General features: G+C 57.2%; 1 protein-coding gene across 1 annotated transcript; it reads right to left on the bottom strand.

The window, feature by feature from the left end:
* Positions 1 to 921: 921 nt before the first annotated feature.
* Positions 922 to 16475, bottom strand: C6H13orf42 (chromosome 6 C13orf42 homolog). Its single transcript, XM_072760514.1, has 4 exons — positions 15959 to 16475; positions 4870 to 5020; positions 3370 to 3610; positions 922 to 3002 (listed from the first exon to the last, which is right to left on the bottom strand). The coding sequence occupies exons 1-4, from the start codon at positions 16367 to 16369 to the stop codon at positions 2828 to 2830; spliced, it is 978 nt and encodes a 325-aa protein (XP_072616615.1). The 5' UTR covers positions 16370 to 16475; the 3' UTR covers positions 922 to 2827.
* Positions 16476 to 16696: the final 221 nt, after the last annotated feature.

The raw sequence follows: 16696 nt of genomic DNA, 5'->3' as shown, positions 1-16696 counted from the left end.
CGGGGAGCACCTCCGCCGCCCGCTCCCCGCGGCCCCGACCCAGGCGGGCTCCCTGCCGTGGCCGAGCCCGAGGTGCTCGAGGAAGCACTGGCCCACCCGTTTGTTCTGTGTCCCCTGGTTGGGCCGCCAGCCACCAAAGGGCGCAAAGTGTGCCTTGGATTACTCGCTCGGTATACAGCAGTTGCTTACTAAGGACTCGCTAGGTGGGTTGACGGGAACATCCCCCGGGCCGGCAGGGACATGCGCGTGGGCTCGCCCTCCTCCCGCGTCCCACGGGGCTGAAGAGCTCTGCTCCCCTACCCGGCGATCCGAGTCATCGGGTCGTCTCTCCGAGTCGAGGGGCTGCCGGACGCGACAGCCCTGCACCTTTGCGGGGCCCGAAGACGCTGGGAGACGCCCGAGCGGTCGGGCCCACGTGGGCAGCGGGCAGGTGCAGCCCCGCTTGGAGGCGCCGGCGCCTCGTGGGGCAGGAGGGGCGCTGCAGACGGGGGCTGGGGCGAGCACACGCTCGGGGCCGCCCAACGGGCTCGGAGCCCTGGACACGGGCGGCAGGACGGGCCGAAGCACCGGGTGCCAGGAGCTGGGGAGGCCGGGGCGCCCCTCCCTCCAGCGGAGCCCACCTGCCCGCCCTCCAGCCCCCCGACGGCGGTCCCGACGCCGTACCCGGAGGCCGTGGGGCCTGGCCTGGCAGCAGGGCCTTGGCCTTGGCCGCGTGCACACCCCCACCCGCCCTCCCCGGGCCCACGGCCGTCTGTGGCTGAGCCAGAAAGCAGGGGCATCTGGACGTCCTGTGTGGCGACAGGTAGACGTCCCTGAATCGAAAACCAGGACAATCCTGGGCAGCTGGAGCCGCTACCCCGGGGCCTCCGGGGCCACCGCCTGAAGGGTCACTCCCGGGGAAAAGGAGCCTTCCAACACTCGTTGTGCCGAATTCAACTTTATTGTCTCGAATTTCATTGCTCTCAAGACCTCGGTAGACACCACCTCAGGATTCCCCAGACAAAGCCCGGACCCCGGGGCTTATCACCGGCTTCAAATCCCTAAGATCATCCCCAAGACGCGCCAGCCTCCCGTTTCTCAATCGTGGAGCTTTGGGGGCCGGTCTGCGTATAGTCTCATTAAAGGTAAAAATACACAAAACGTGAAGCCAGAGACACAAGCACAGTTTCAGGTCTCATGAGCAATAAATGCTTAAAAAAAAAAGAAAAGAAAAGAAAAGAAAAAACGTAGACTCCAAACATCCTCTGTGTCCTGTTTATCTTCTTCTTGTCTGTGCAAGCGGATCCCGCGCAGAGTCTTCGCCACGTGACGTCGGGGCCGGGAAGAGGCAGGCGAGGAGGCCCGTGTCCTGAGCTGACCCTCGGCGGAGAATCTCCGTTCCGGGGCTTCCACGCGAGGCCACATTTGGGGAAAAGGAAGGTTCGCGGCCGTGTTGGCTGGCCGTGCTCTGTCGCAGGTAATACAACGGATCCCCCAAACGTTTCTTTTTCCGTGGAGCTTCCGGCTGCCGTGGGTTTAGGATAAGCCACAAAATGAAAGAAACCTCCCAAACACCGACATTGGCACTCACAGACGAAATAATAATAATGATAGTAAAGACAAGCATCAGAACGTTTCTAGTGTATTTTCGTCTGAAATGTGCAGACACAGAATTTTGAAGAATGCCACGTAATTATCAGCATTTTTTTTTTCCCTCCTGGTTGGAGTTGGTAAACACTTAAGATTCCGATAGTCAGGTTCACGGAAATAAAAAGTCCATAGTTTAAAAAAAATAAATAACAGTAAGAATAACCTGACGTGAGCCGGGCAGGAGGAGAGCTCCGCTCCGTTCTCAGGCCAACCGCAGCCCAGAGCATCCCGGGTGCGGGGTCTGTTGTTGCTGTTGTTGATTTAAGGTCTTATTTACTCATTCAGGAGAGACACGGAGACAGAGGCGGAGACACGGAGACGTCGCAGGACCCGGGATCCCGGTCCCCGGCCCGGCCTGTCTGCCTGCGTGTGCATGTGGCGAGGGGCACCCTGCAGCCAGGAGCATGCACCCCCCCCACCCGGCCCCGTGACTTCACTCTTCCTTAGGCGACACCAGAAGTACCAATGAGCAAGATGCGGGTCCCTCCGAGCCAGCGCCTCGCAAACCCGAGAAGGGGAAACGCAGGAGCACGCGGGAAGTGCCAAGAGCGCACGGCAGGTGTGTGCTGCTGACGGCTTCCCCAGATCACAGATCGCTGCGGTCCAGGGCAACCCCGGCATGCGGGGCGGGGGGAGCGCCCTCGTGTAGGAAGCGGAGCTGGGTGTGAGCTGGGGGTACGGTGGGGTCCCAGCCGGGGCCCTGGGCCCACCCTCCATGTAACCCTCAGTGAACACCGTGGTCGTGTCCCCGGCATCCTGCGCGAAGGGAAGCCCCCTCTGCTTGTAGCCCGGGTGCTTGTGAGCCTCGTGGGATGGCAGCTGCGGCCTGGAGGTCCGGGTGGGCCCCCTCCTGCCCTGTTAACCGTGTTAGTGGCCGCCTGGACGGATGCAGAGGCCCGAGACAGGCCCCAGGGCAGGCCAGGCCTTCCACTCCTGCCGCTGCGACGGCAGCCCGGCCGTGCCTACCTGCTAACCCCCTGCGCCGGGAAAGCCAGGCTCCGGGGTCCCCCAAGGTCCCCCCGAGGCGGGTGCCCTGGGAGCCCCCCGGCGCATTTGGCACTAGCTGTGCCCCAGCAGGTCGTGCCCACAGGCTCATGGGCTGCAGGGTTACCGCCTCCAAACACCTGGTGCTGCCCAAACACCTGCAGCCGCCTTCCCTGGGACACAGCCTGAGTCGGGCTGGGCGGCCCCGAGCCAGTCAGGGCACTGTTCGCTCCCAGAGTTTCTCTCGCAGCAGCCACTGCCCCCTGGGGTTCTCGGGCTCGGGGTAGTCCTCCCCCGGAGACGCCAGGGGCTCCAGTGCAAAGAGCTCGGCGTCCCACTCCATGTCTTCTCCTGAGAAGTTGAAGAGGATCTGTCTGGGGCTCCCCAGGCTGGAAGGGACGAATGAGGCAGAGGCCCTAGTGAGGCTTGGCTGGCTGCACAGAGGGTGGATGCTCTGATTTACTATTTCTTTTTTTTTATTATTTAGTTATTCCTGAGCAGCACAGAGGGAGAGGCAGAGAGAGAAAGAGGCTCCCTGTAGGGAGCTCGAGGCGGAACTCGAACCCAGGACCCTGGGGTCCGGCCCTGGGCTGAAGGCAGACGCTCAGCCCCTGAGCACCGCCCCCTCCAGCTGATTCACTGTTTCAATCAGACGCTCCCCAATGTGGGGCCGCATAGAGGCCAAAGCAGTGTCCCCATGGGGGCTGGCCCCGGGGCCGGCCTTGCGGGGGAGGGATGAACGGTGCAAGCACTTACTCTTTTTTGCAGGCTTTGGGCTTAAATTTCAGGGTGTTGAATGCCCCTTCCACGGCCTTGGGCAGGTAGATGGGGTGCCTCTCGAGTCGCCTCTGGGTGCCGATGGTCCTGCACTCGGCGGCCCTCCGCAGCTGGCCGTCCGCCGTGTGCACCGCGTGCACGGCCATGTCCTCCGAGTGCCGGCGCGGGGCCCGCAGGATCCAGTTGCAGTGCAAGCCGTGCTCCCGGGAGCTGGTGGCCACTGGAAGAGAGAAGCCGGCGCCCGGGGGGGAGGGGGGACACCGCGTCAGGGCGAGTGGGGCGCGGGTCTGACCCCGGACTTACGGTGTAGACGTACACGGGACGGTTACATGTTCCTTATAAATAAGGGCACAGATCTACGTTCAGCGGCCTGGAAAGACGCCGGAGATGCACTAATTGTGAAGTGACAAGAGCAGGTGACAAAGAGCAAAGAGACCCCGTCTCTCGCCTCCTCGGTGGATTCTGCTGTTCTCCTGCCAACGTCCTGGGCTTCCCAGGCCCGACTCCCGGGGCGAGAGCCGGCCCTCAGGGCCCGAGGGCTGCAGTGGGGAGGAGGGCGAGCGGGGTCCCCGGGTGCAGAGGGCCCGGCCGCGGGAGGACTCTGCGACAGTCCACAAGCCCACGGGAGCCTGGATTCACGGTTACGGGCTGCGGGGCCACAGCAACTACAGACCACGCAGATTTAATCTTCTGGGCCCGGGGTGGAGCGCTCGAGGATCACCCAGTACCGGCACCACAAGCCGGCCCGTCGGTAGCAGGAGCCCACAGGCCCCGGTAAAGTCGCCGCCGCTGCCACCGAGGACGGCGGGTCCCAGGCGGCAGAAACGGGCAGTCAGGTGACGGGGTCCCAGGAGAGAGCCGGTGCCCCGGGGGGGCCGAGGAAAGGCTCCCCCTGCCCTCTCTGGGGACCCGGGCTGGCCCCCGCCCCCTGCAGGGGAGCTGGGCGCAGGGGCCCACGGCCAGGGCGGGCAGGGTGCCGCTGGCTCAGGTCGACTCAGGAGCCAGAGTTCTCAACACAGATCTTCTGCTCCTTTTTCTTTTCTTTTCTTTTCTTTCTTTCTTTCTTTTTTTTTTTTTTTTTAAGACTGAGATAAAATACACGTAACGTGACACCATGGGAGCCAGTGCGGAGTCATACTCACACTGCTGGGTGGCAGCTCCCTGGACGTCGTCTTGCACGATTCAGACCTGTCCTTACGCCCGTAGAGCGCCGGCTCCCCCGTCACCGCTTCCCCTAACTACGGGCTTGTCTCGGCTTTGGCCGGGGCGCCACAGGGAGGCTGCTGTCCCAGTAGGGCCGCGAGGGTTGGGGTGGCCAGGTGGTGGCCACAGGGCCAACTAAGGCCAGGGGCCCCAGGTCAAGACTGAGGCCTGGGCCAGGCTCCGAGGGCAGATGCCAGCTCCCCTGCGCTCAAGGGTGGGATTCCACAGCCCCCAGACCCACACCGCTCCCTTCCCGCCGCCGTGGCAAGCACTCACCATCGCAGTCCACGTCCTCATTCGGGGCGTCTGCCTCAGCCGCCCACGGCCGCTTCTCCGTGTCCAGCTCTGCAATGATGGAATCAAAGAAGGCCATGGCCTCGGCCACGTCCGCGCTGAACTGGGAGTATTTCCGCGGGGTTGCTCTCCGCTAGAAGTGAAGGGCAGGAGAGAGCGGGCTGAGCCAGCCTCTGGGCACCCCGCACGGCTACCAAAGCCACAACCACCAAAGAGGACGAAGCGCTGCCGAACGCAAATGGACGTGAAGTGCCCAATTCGCAGAGTTTAGGAGGGCACTTGGAATGGGTGCCCTGGGCAAGGACGGCGGACGCTCCGCCGACGGCCACAACTGCCGTCGGTCAGTGGACTTCCAATCACCGCAAGGAGAGACAAAAGGATTGTAAAATCGACCCGTTTCTTGCTCAGAAACCGTTACTGGCCTTTGGGCAAAGACTTAGCCTTTCCTTGGCCTCCTCCCCGGCTGCTAAACACCCAGGTAGGGGACCGTGCAGCGCCTTCGGTAGGCAGTGGGGTGCTCACAGCGGGAACAGGACAACATGGACTGGGAATGCTCTGAAAGAGCGATCAGTACCTCGAGTGACCGCATTTGGGCGCAAGTTATGGAATAAATTGAAGAAACATTAGTGTGAGTGTTTGCAAAGTATAAGGAATAATAAAATATAGTTTCTTTTTTTTTTTAAGTCTACTGAATGCCTAACCAGGCTCCAGGCTCCGTGTCCTCCTGGATGATCTCATCCGCCACCGCCGTCCTCACGACCCCGAACAGGTGGTCTCTGGGGACGGGCATAGTGGACCTCCGTGAGACCTGCATGGAGAACCCTCGACGAGAGGCCCAGAATCGACGTGAGAGCCCATGAGAAGCTCTCCAAGGCATTTAGGGAATTTGAGAACTCAGGGAGGAAAAGAAGGGACAACATGCAGTAACTCGGGCCGTTCCGACCAGGGGTAGAGTCATTTTTATTTTACGCGAGCATTTTTATTTGGTTTTTGATTTACTGGAGTGTAGTTGACCACACCGTGTTTCATTAGTTTCCGACGTACAATGCAGCGATTTGACAAGTCTATACGTCGTGTCGTGCTCACCGCGCGAGTGGACCTGCCCTCTGTGCCATCACATCACCACTGCGCGTCACTGACCCTATTCCTTAGGCCGTGCCTGGTACCCCCACGACGTGCTCCATCAGCGGAAGCCTGTCTCTCCCACCGCCCTCCACCCATTTTGCCCAACTCCCCACCCCTCCCTTTTGGAAACCATCAGTTTGTTCTCTGTATTTATAGGTCTGGTTCTGCTTTCTGTTTATTCATTTGTTTTTGTTTCTTTTTTGATTCTACTTATGAGCGGAATCCTGTCTTTCTCAGTCTGATTTATTCCAGTTTTACCTTCTAAGTCTACCCATATTGTCTCAGACACAATCTTTTTGTGACTGTGCAATATTCCTGTGTGTGTGTGTGTGTGTGCGCGTGCCCCCGTGCACACGTCACATCCTCCTTATCTATTTATCCATTGACGGACACTTGGGCTCCTTCCACCAGTGGCTATTGTAGATAATGCAGCGATTGCCATCAGGAGGCATGTATCTTTCCAAATTAGTGTTCTGTGTTCTTTGGGTAAATGTCCTGTAGTGGAATTATTGAGCCAAATAGTACTTCCCCGTTTTTAATTTTTTGAAGAACTTCCATACTGTTTTCCACGGCGGCTGCACTGATTTGTATTTCCACCAACAGTGCACAAGAGTTTCTTTTTTTCTCTACATCATGGCCAACGTTTGTTGTTTCTCTCTTTTTTTTTTATTCTAGCAGTTCTAATAGGTATAAAACAATAGCTCGTTGTCATTTTGATTTGTGTCTCCCCGATGATGAGCGACGTTGAGCATTTTTCATGTGTCTGTTGGCCATCTGGATGCCTTCTCTGGAAATATGTCTGTTGAGGTCCTCTGCCCATTTTTTAATTGGATTGTTTTTTTTTTTTTTTATGGTATTGAATTGTCTAAGGTCTTTACACATTTTGGATATTAGCCCTTTATCAGATATATAAATCTGTAAATACCTTCTCTCATTCAGTAGGTTCTTTTTATTTTGTTGATGGTTTCCTTCCTATGTAAAGAAGGCTTTTTATTTTGATGTAGTCCCAATAGTTTTACTTTTATTTCCTCTGCCTGAAGAGCTCTAGCTAGAAAAATGGTTGCTTCAGCCAATGTCAGAGAAATCACTGGCTGTGTTCTCTTCTAGGAGTTTTATGGTTTCAGGTCTCACATTTAGGTCTTTAATCCATGTTGAGTTCATTGTTGTGTATGATGTTAGAAAGTGGTCCCATTTCTTTATTTTACATGGAAGTGTCCAGTTTTCCCAACACCGTTTGTGGAAGAGACTGTCTTTTCCCCGTTGTATATTCTTGCCCCTTTTGTCTTAGATACACTTGGCCTTATAACCACGGGTTTATTTCTGGAGTCTCTCTTCTGTTCCACTGATCTATGTGTTTGTGCCATATGTGGGCATTTTCAAAGGAGGGTGGTATTAAAAAGATGAATTACAGGCTGGAATGTTGGGAAATAAAATGATGACATCTGGATATACATACAAGATCTTGGTGAAATGGATGCATTTCGTACTACTTGAAAACATTGTTAAGTGGAGAGGGTTTCTTTTGCTAGGCCTGTGAGACACCCTCACCGCCAGCCACTGCCCATGTGAGATACGTCGTGGGATTCACACGACTCCCGTGATTCTGATTCAAATTCTACCCGTGTCTCTGCCCAGGAGCCTCGACACAGCAGTGTGGTTCCCACAGCGACGCTGAGGATGGCAGCTTGCCCGTGGCCTGCGTCAGGGCACATTCCCTGCCTTTTCACCTACGGACGCTGGGCACCCATTTCAGTGCCTGGCACAGAGAGGTCATTGCCACTGAGTGCATGAATATACGCCACACAGATGCCATTGCCCAACGTTTATATTCCCAGCCAGCCTGCACGGCTAACGTATCCTTTAGGATTTAACCTGGCAAAGGTTAAGAATTCTATACTCCTTATTTTTATGCAGAACCGATAATACTCTCTTATAGGAAATTTTGGAGCTAGTCTGGATTGGAGAGATCATTTTCCCTTGGATCATTCAGCTGGGTGAAATTAAATGCAAAACGGCTCAGATTTATCCACAAGGAAATTAATATCAGCAAAAATTAAATAAATAAATAAATAAATAATAAATAATAAATAAGCAAGCGAGCTTTTGAGTACAAACCCTAAAAGCTCTAACACGTCTTCTCTACCTTCCACCATCCATGGAGTGGGTATTTAAGACCAAGCCCAAAGTAATACTTGCCTTATCCCTCTTATATCACAACACCTAAGAACCTAAATGTCCCCATAACTGAGTGGGGGGTTGTGAAGAAAGAACAATAGCTTATGAAACAAGAGGTGAATCTATGAGAAACAAGCAATTTGGAAAAAGTTATAACCACTGAAATCTAACTACTTACAAGCATATACCTACACACAAAATGCCAACAAAATCTAAGCTAAATGGGACACTTGCCTGACCTGAAGAAAAAAATCGGTGAAGTAGACAAGGGAGCCGAGAAACTGAGTCGAAAGAGATGAAACGAAGGAAGAAGTCTGTCACAGACTGTAGCATAACTCGACTTTGGCATTACCTCGCACAACCAAACACTACGGTCATTTTGGCAGCGAAGCCACACGTCTTCCGTCTTTGGTCTTAGGGATTAGACTCAGAGGTTGATAGGCTTAGTCTTAAGGCCACTATTTGTTCTGCCAACACCTGGTGGCTCTTCACCTTCCATGTCATCTTCATGGACAAGTGGGGGCAGCCCCGGTGGTGCAGCGGTTTGGTGCCGCCTTCAGCCCAGGGCGTGATCCTGGAGACCCGGGATCGAGTCCCACATTGGGCTCCCTGCATGGAGCCTGCTTCTCCCTCTGCCTGGGTCTCTGCCTTGCTCTCTCTCTCTCTCTCTCTCTCCATTTCTCTCATGAATGAATGAATTAATGAATGAATAAATAAATAAATAGCTAAGTGGTCGTTCCACTTTAATGAAACCCCACGTGGAAAAAATATACTCACATTTATCGCTTAGAAGCCTGATTAAATTAAACTGATATCCTTGAGCCATAGTATAAAACCTACACGTGCGATAGGTGGGAACATCACAATCCAGCGGAAGAGGGGATGAATTTGTCAACTTTGCTGTTTGGCGAAAATTCAAGTTGGATTCTCACTTCCCACTTCATGTCAAAATACATTGCTGCTAGATAAAAAGAGTTGGGTTTTTAAAAATGGAACTATCAAAAAAGAGGACGGGAAGGAATGGCAATCACACAGCTGACCTTGAGACGTAGAAGGACTTTCTAAGCAGAAGAGCAATGGAAGGAATAGCAAAGACAAGAATGGATGTCCTTGACCACACAAAAGTCAGTAGTGCTTATAGACCAGAAAATGCCAAATAAAATGAAAACACACATAATAACTTGGAGAAAATATTTTTAGCACACGTGGCCGACAGTGTGCTCATATCCTTAGTAGGAGTCCATAGTAATAAGAAATTTTTAATAGAGCTAAAAGAAAAACATAGAAGACATGAATGGGCAATCAATTAAATAAAAAGTACACATCGGTTTGATAAGATAAAACAGTCATGCTTTGCTCGAGTAATAATCAAAGTACATAAAATAATGCAATTTATTTCATCAGCGAACTTCCTAAATTAATGCAATACTAGGTGCTAATAAAATGCAACCAGAAGTGCTTTCTAACTCACTGTTGACGGAAGTGTAAATTATCAAATGTTTCTGGGAAGCAAAATGTAGAAGAATCTTTAAAAATGAATGGTCTTTAAACCAAGCCCCATTAGTCATACTTTTAGGAATCACTAAAACACGCCTCATAGAGTAGGATGTATTTACTTGTAATTCTTCCCAATTGTTTAAAGAATGTGGATTGTTACATTTTTTGCCATTAAAACTTTACTTTTCAAAAACTAGTTAATGAGGCGGGAAAGAATCCACAAAATACATTAACTGAAAAGAGGTCATAAAAAAGTTATTTGGTGTAAACCAGATTTAGTAAACTCATACATACACATACATTAGTGTTGTCAAATTTAGCAAATAAAAATACGGGACAGCAGTTAAATTTCAATTTCACATAAATAATGAATAATGTTTTAGTATAAATATGTGCCAAATATTGCATGGACATAATGATACTAAAAAAAAAAATCCATCACTTATTTTAAAGTCAAATAAATTTATTTATTTATTTATTTATTTATTTATTTATTTATTTGGTTTTATTTATTCATGAGAGACACACAGAGAGAGGCAGAGACCCAGGCAGAGGGAGAAGCAGGCTCCTTGCAGGGAGCCCGAGGCGGGACTCGATCCCAGGACCCCGGGGTCACGCCCTGGGCTGAAGGCAGATGCTCAACCCCGGAGCCTCCGAGGCGTCCCTCTCCTTAAAGTCAAATTTAAATAAGCATCCTTTGTTTTAGCTGACAGATCTAGTACCCATATATGCAAATATACAGGAAATAAATGATTGAAAGAGAATATACCTAAATATTTTATAGTGATTATTTCTGCCTGGTAGGGTTCTAAGTGATTTTTTTTTTAAATTTTTTGTTAACTTTTTTATTTATTTATGATAGTCACAGAGAGAGAGGCAGAGACATAGGCAGAGGGAGAAGCAGGCTCCATGCACCGGGAGCCCGACGTGGGATTCGATCCCAGGTCTCCAGGATCGCGCCCTGGGCCAAAGGCAGGCGCCAAACCGCTGCGCCACCCAGGGATCCCGGTTCTAAGTGATTTTTATTTTATGTCTTATACTTCCGTGTGCTTTATAAACTTCATCTAGTGAACAAATATAGTTTTATCATCCGACATTTTTTTTAAGGGTTGCCCAAAATGTCCTTTTGAGGATGAACTCTGACCCATCATTACACACCGGATATTTTAATTATTAGGATACGATTCCATAGGAATATACTCAAACTATATTCCGCTCCACTGAAAATAAAAGATCATTTTCCGCTCCATGAAAAACAACAGATTTGCTACTCTTCTAGCTCTCCCACCCAACTTTGTACGTTTTCTTCTTAAGAATTCTTAAGCCACAGTTGGAGTTTCTGGGGTTATTGGTTTAGGGGATGTCTGCTGCATGCCTGGAGCCCTGCAAGAGGCTGGAGCTGGAGAATAAGACGCGGTGCCCCCCTCAGCGAGCTCACGCGGCGGAACCAGCGAATGAAGCGACGATGACAGTGCTGGGTGCTAAGTGCTGAGACGGGGGCGGACAAGGATGGGGGGAATCCACGGTCTCGGACCGTGGACGTGGGAAGCGGCTTCCTGGGGAAATGCTTTCCCTGCCGGTCAGACAGGAAGCCTGCCGGGGAGCGGGGCGCGGCGGGGAGGAAAGGGGACAACGAGGAAATCTAATTTCTGGGCTGAGCGCACAGCAGGTGCCTGGAGGACGGAGGGGGGCAGGGACTCGCCGGCCTGCGGCCTGACCGGGGGGCCGCGGGGACACCGCCTTGTCATCAGTCACCATCAGACCTTTGTCATCTTGTGGAGCTGCGCCAAGCAGAAGAGAATGTCCTTCGCGGCTCATACTGAATTAGTGCTGCCCTTCGGCCGTGCAAGCGGCCGGGGGCCGAGCGGCAGAGGCGCCCGGTGACTGTGCTCGGGGAATCCCGCGGCTCACTACGGCCTCTGCCCCGCTGACCTGGAAAGTGACTCGGCCGCGCAGAGGCAGATCCAGGGGGCGTCTCCTCTCCCTTCCGAATCACTCGTGCGCAGGACAGAGAGGCCGCTGGGAACCTCTCAGACGAACCGGATTCGGGGCCTCCCGCCCTAAAGGAGAAAGAACCTTCCATCTGCTGCCGACGCGGTCCTATTCGACGAAGCAGGACTGGAACTGGGGGGCCTTGGTAGAAAACGGATCCTGGAAACAAGCCACTGCCGGAATACAACCACCTTAAGTCGAAATCGGTCGCTTTTGGCAGGCAGTCGCCAGAATTTCACTGGTTCTTTTGAAGCCACTGTAGCAGGGGCGTTTCTTCAGCCGGGATGGGGGTGGGCCGGGTGCAGGGATGCGGCGCCGATGCAGGCAGCTCGGCCGGGCAGACGTCGGGAACCCAGGCTGCTCGGGACGGCAGGGCCCATACGAGTAACGGGGGATCCCCGGGTGGCTCGGAGGTTTAGCGCCTGCCTTTGGCCCAGGGCGCGATCCTGGAGTCCCGGGACCGTCCACATGGTGCCGGGCCAGGTGGTCTTATCTCCACGCCCTGGCGGACGGTGCCTTGGACGTCACTAACCTGCCAACAGGCCCCGCCGACCGCCCCACTGCAGGCTGCGGACTCTCCGCCGTGCCCCTTCGGTGGCTTCTGAAGTAAGCTCAGCGTGTCTTCACCAACGGGAAAAACAACCACAAAAATAGAAGAGAGTATTTTGAGAAAAAAAAAAAAAAGGACCTCAGAGTACCACACAGGCCAGGCGCACGGGCGTTCCGCGGGGTCTCCGTTCGGCTGCACGGGGCAAAGCAGGGCAAGCTCGGGCAGGCATTTCTTACTGAGCCTTTTAAGCACAACAGTCTAAAGCCGTATCTTTCCAGAAAAGAGGCAGACGGGGGGGCACAGGGTGGGGCCGGCCGGGGCTGCTCTCCGCGGGGCGGGAGAGGAGGCCTGCGAGCCCGACGGGGCCCGGCGCACCAAGCTCGGCTCCCCGGGGCCGGCCGGCCCTTCCGTGGTCTGTGCACGCGAGACCCGACCTGGACCCGTAAAGCGTCCGTTCACACGCGACCAAGGAGGACGCGCTGCTGTGCTCTGGGGGTCCAAGAGTGACATAGGTGCTGTCCCAGCTTCACCGGGTCACTGCACCCAGCAGAGGGGACACACGGGCTGACGTGAGACCAACGCTAGGACACGTGCGTTCAGGCAAATGTGGGGATGAGAACTGCCGAGTGGTCCGGGGGGCCGTGCTCATGGGTGGGGGCCGCCACATGACGTGCCAGCGCCGGGCAGCTTAGTGCAGCTGAGACCTACTGTCTCGGGCTGGAGGCCAGGACCCTGTCAGGGCTGTGCTCTCTCTGGGGACATGTGCCACCTGGGGACGACGTGTCCAGGCCCCCCCCCCCTCCCAGCTCCGGACCTCGCCTCGTGCTCTCCGTGTATGTGTGTATGTGTCCCAGGCTCCCCTGCTTGGAGACACCAGCCATGTCCCACTAGGGGACACTAGGGGGCCACTCTGACACCTGCAAGCAGCCTGACTACACCTGGAATCGCCCTAATCTATTCGCCCTACACCTGAGCATCAGCAGGTGTTTCCTACCAAGCAGGAGGTGACGACATTCCAGAAGAAAGGAGCTCTCGGGCCCCCTGCCCCGGTCACCACCTTGCCAGCCACGGGACGGCACCTGCTATTTCTCAGGCACACCCAGCATGCACTTCATTCGTTGGTTCTTTGTTTCCTTGAGATTTTATTTATTTATTCATGAGAGACACACAGAGAGGGGCTCCCTTGTCCTCCCCACGCCTACTCCTATTTCCACTTGTCTGCTACGGAAACGGAGGCCCAGAGAGGCCAACTCGACCTGGCAAAGGTGCCCAGCTGGTAGACACAGAACTAAAATTCAGGGACGTCCGGGGGGCTCAGAGGTGGAGCATCTGCCTCCAGCTCAGGCCGTGACCCCGGGGTCCTGGGATCGAGTCCCACGTCGGGCTCCTCGCATGGAGCCTGCTTCTCCCTCTGCCTGTGTCTTGGCCTCTCTCTCTCTGTGTCTCTCATGAATAAATAAAAGCTTAAAAAAAAAAAAACAACTGAAATTCAGATTTCGGTCTGACTTCAAAGCCATTTTAAAACTGTTTTCTGGTTGCATCGCGGTGGGAGGCCTCCCCGGAGGAAACCTGCACGTTGCACGGATGCCCGACAGGCCTTTCCCAGGGCCCGAGCTGCTGGTTCTGTGCCGAAGCCTTCCCTGTATCTCCGAACAGCGCGGGGAGGAAGGGAGCGAGGCTTCATAAAGACAGAACTGCATTTTGTTTTTTTTCCAAGAAAATGCACTGCCTGGAGGGACTCTAACCAGAGCCAAGAGCCCCAGGATATTCAAGCGAGAAGAGAGTCCGGGACCCACCGCAGCCCCTCTGTCATGGGAGGTGACCCCGAAGGCGGGTGGCTGGCCCACAGGCCCGCAGCTCGCTCATCACGGGATCGGATCTGGGACTCAAGCGCAGGGACTGGGACACTGACACCTTGTGGGGTTAGGGTGGGTCTTCACACCGCCCCACCTGGGCTGCAATACCGAGGGTTGACATCACCGGGGAGACGAGGCTGGAGACGCGACAGCAGCCCAGTGAGGCATCCCACGCCCGCGGCACATCTGCAAACCCGGACTTGGGAGACACGTCACTGTGCAGTCATCAGGGACATGACCCGGGATCTTCAAACAGCCTCAAACCCCAAGCATTCAAAAATAACTAAGTAAATAAAAACTTGAAGGATGAAGGCCGAGTGACCCAGTGCCCTGGAGGGCCTCTGGGGACAGCTGCCCCCCTCCGCCTGCCCTTCCTGATGCAGAAGTGTCTCCCGCCTCCCTTGCCCGTTAATCACCTGCTCAAAGAACCCTGATGTGAACCGAGGAGCTTAGCAGGAGCCAGGCTGTGACCGTCACCTCTGCAGGGCGCCCGCAGGCCCCTGAGCTCCCTGCTCCCCGGGTGCTGCACTGTGACCCCAGGACACCCAGCGCCCAGCCAGGCCGGCCCCTCGCCCGGCTCCCCGGAGCTGGACACGCAGAGTTTTTCAAGCGGCTTCTCCTGGGGTTTCTTGATGCCCCACGAGGGGCACCTCACCCCTGGGCGCCTGATGGCCGTGCGGCATCGAAGGGCTCCCCCAGCTGCCCCCAGACGCCCTCCCCTACTCCTGCCCGCTCATCCCTGCAGGTAACCGGCTGGGGCTGCTGGGGGGACGGCGGGTGTCCTGGGGGGCAGTGGGTGTCCTGGGGGGATGGGAGGGGCAGCGGGTGTCCTGGGGGGGCAGTGGGTGTCCTGGGGGGATGGGAGGGGCAGTGGGTGTCCTGGGGGGCAGTGGGTGTCCTGGGGGGTGGGGGGGCCAGTGGGTGTCCTGGGGTGGCAGTGGGTGTCCTGGGGGAATGGGAGGGGCAGTGGGTGTCCTGGGGGGATGGGAGGGGCAGCGGGTGTCCTGGGGGGGCAGTGGGTGTCCTGGGGGGATGGGAGGGGCAGCGGGTGTCCTGGGGGGATGGGAGGGGCAGCGGGTGTCCTGGGGGAACAGTGGGTGTCCTGGGGGGATGGGAGGGGCAGTGGGTGTCCTGGGGGGGCAGTGGGTGTCCTGGGGGGATGGGAGGGGCAGCGGGTGTCCTGGGGGGACAGTGGGTGTCCTGGGGGGATGGGAGGGGCAGCGGGTGTCCTGGGGGGACAGTGGGTGTCCTGGGGGGATGGGAGGGGCAGTGGGTGTCCTGGGGGGGCAGTGGGTGTCCTGGGGGGATGGGAGGGGCAGCGGGTGTCCTGGGGGGGCAGTGGGTGTCCTGGGGGGATGGGAGGGGCAGCGGGTGTCCTGGGGGGGCAGTGGGTGTCCTGGGGGGATGGGAGGGGCAGTGGGTGTCCTGGGGGGGCAGTGGGTGTCCTGGGGGGATGGGAGGGGCAGTGGGTGTCCTGGGGGGGCAGTGGGTGTCCTGGGGGGATGGGAGGGGCAGCGGGTGTCCTGGGGGGGCAGTGGGTGTCCTGGGGGGATGGGAGGGGCAGCGGGTGTCCTGGGGGGGCAGTGGGTGTCCTGGGGGGATGGGAGGGGCAGTGGGTGTCCTGGGGGGGCAGTGGGTGTCCTGGGGGGATGGGAGGGGCAGCGGGTGTCCTGGGGGGGCAGCGGGTGTCCTGGGGGGATGGGAGGGGGCAGCAGGCGAGGGGGGGTCGCCGGCCCATGTCGCCGTTCCGTTCCCGGGGGTCCCCCTCCCCGATGCCGCCCTCCCGGGGTCCCCCCCACGCCGCCCTGCAGGCTCTGCCTGGGGACCCCCGGGCTCCCGGGCCCCGCCCCGCCCGGCCCCTCCGCGCAGCGCTCACCTTGGCCTCCCGGGGGGCGGGGGCGGGGGCGGCCTGGCCGCGGGCCCCTGCGCCTCTGTCCGGGGCGGGGCCGGGCCGCGGCGGCTGCAGGCGGCGGAGGTACTGCCTGCGGAGGGCCAGCAGCTCCTGCAGGTAGCGCAGACAGTCCTGGGGCCGCGAGGCCACCCACGCCCGGTCCGCGCGGCTCTCGGCGGCGTCCCCGGGGCCGTCCTGCCGCGTCTGCTGCGCCCCCGCCCGCCCCCGCGGGCCCGCGTGGAACACGCCGTGGAGCCTCGCGAGCGCCCGCTCCGGGCCGGGCCTCTGTCCTCGCCATCCCGCGGGGGGCGCCGTGGCCGGGTCGCAGGGCCCCCGCCCCCCGCCCCCAGGGGCGCCGCGGATCCCGGGCGGCCGGGCCACCTGCGCATCGCTCATGGGGACGCCGCGGGCGGTCGGGGCGGGGCTGCGCCAGGCCCGGGGTCACCGAGCAAGGCCGCGCGCGCCCATCGGGCCTCCGGGGAGGGGGGGGGCTCGCCCCACAGCCCTGTCCCCGCTCAGCCGCGTCCTTTCCTGCTCATGCTCCGCGTCTGCGCCGGGTCCCCCGGGGGCGCGGTGTCCCCGTGGACCTCCACGCTCCCGCCCCGGCCCCGGCCCCGGCCCCGGCTCTAGTCCTGTGCCCCGCTCCTGCGCCCTGATCCTGGCCCTGGCCCTGCGCCTTAATCCTATGCCCCGGTCCTGCGCCGAGGCCCTGAGCCCTGCTCC

This window comes from Vulpes vulpes, chromosome 6 (genome assembly GCF_048418805.1).
Source record: "Vulpes vulpes isolate BD-2025 chromosome 6, VulVul3, whole genome shotgun sequence".
In the NCBI taxonomy this organism is placed as follows: Eukaryota; Metazoa; Chordata; class Mammalia; order Carnivora; family Canidae; genus Vulpes; species Vulpes vulpes.
Note: the sequence above shows the minus strand (reverse complement) of the source record. Positions and strands in the feature narration are given on the sequence as shown.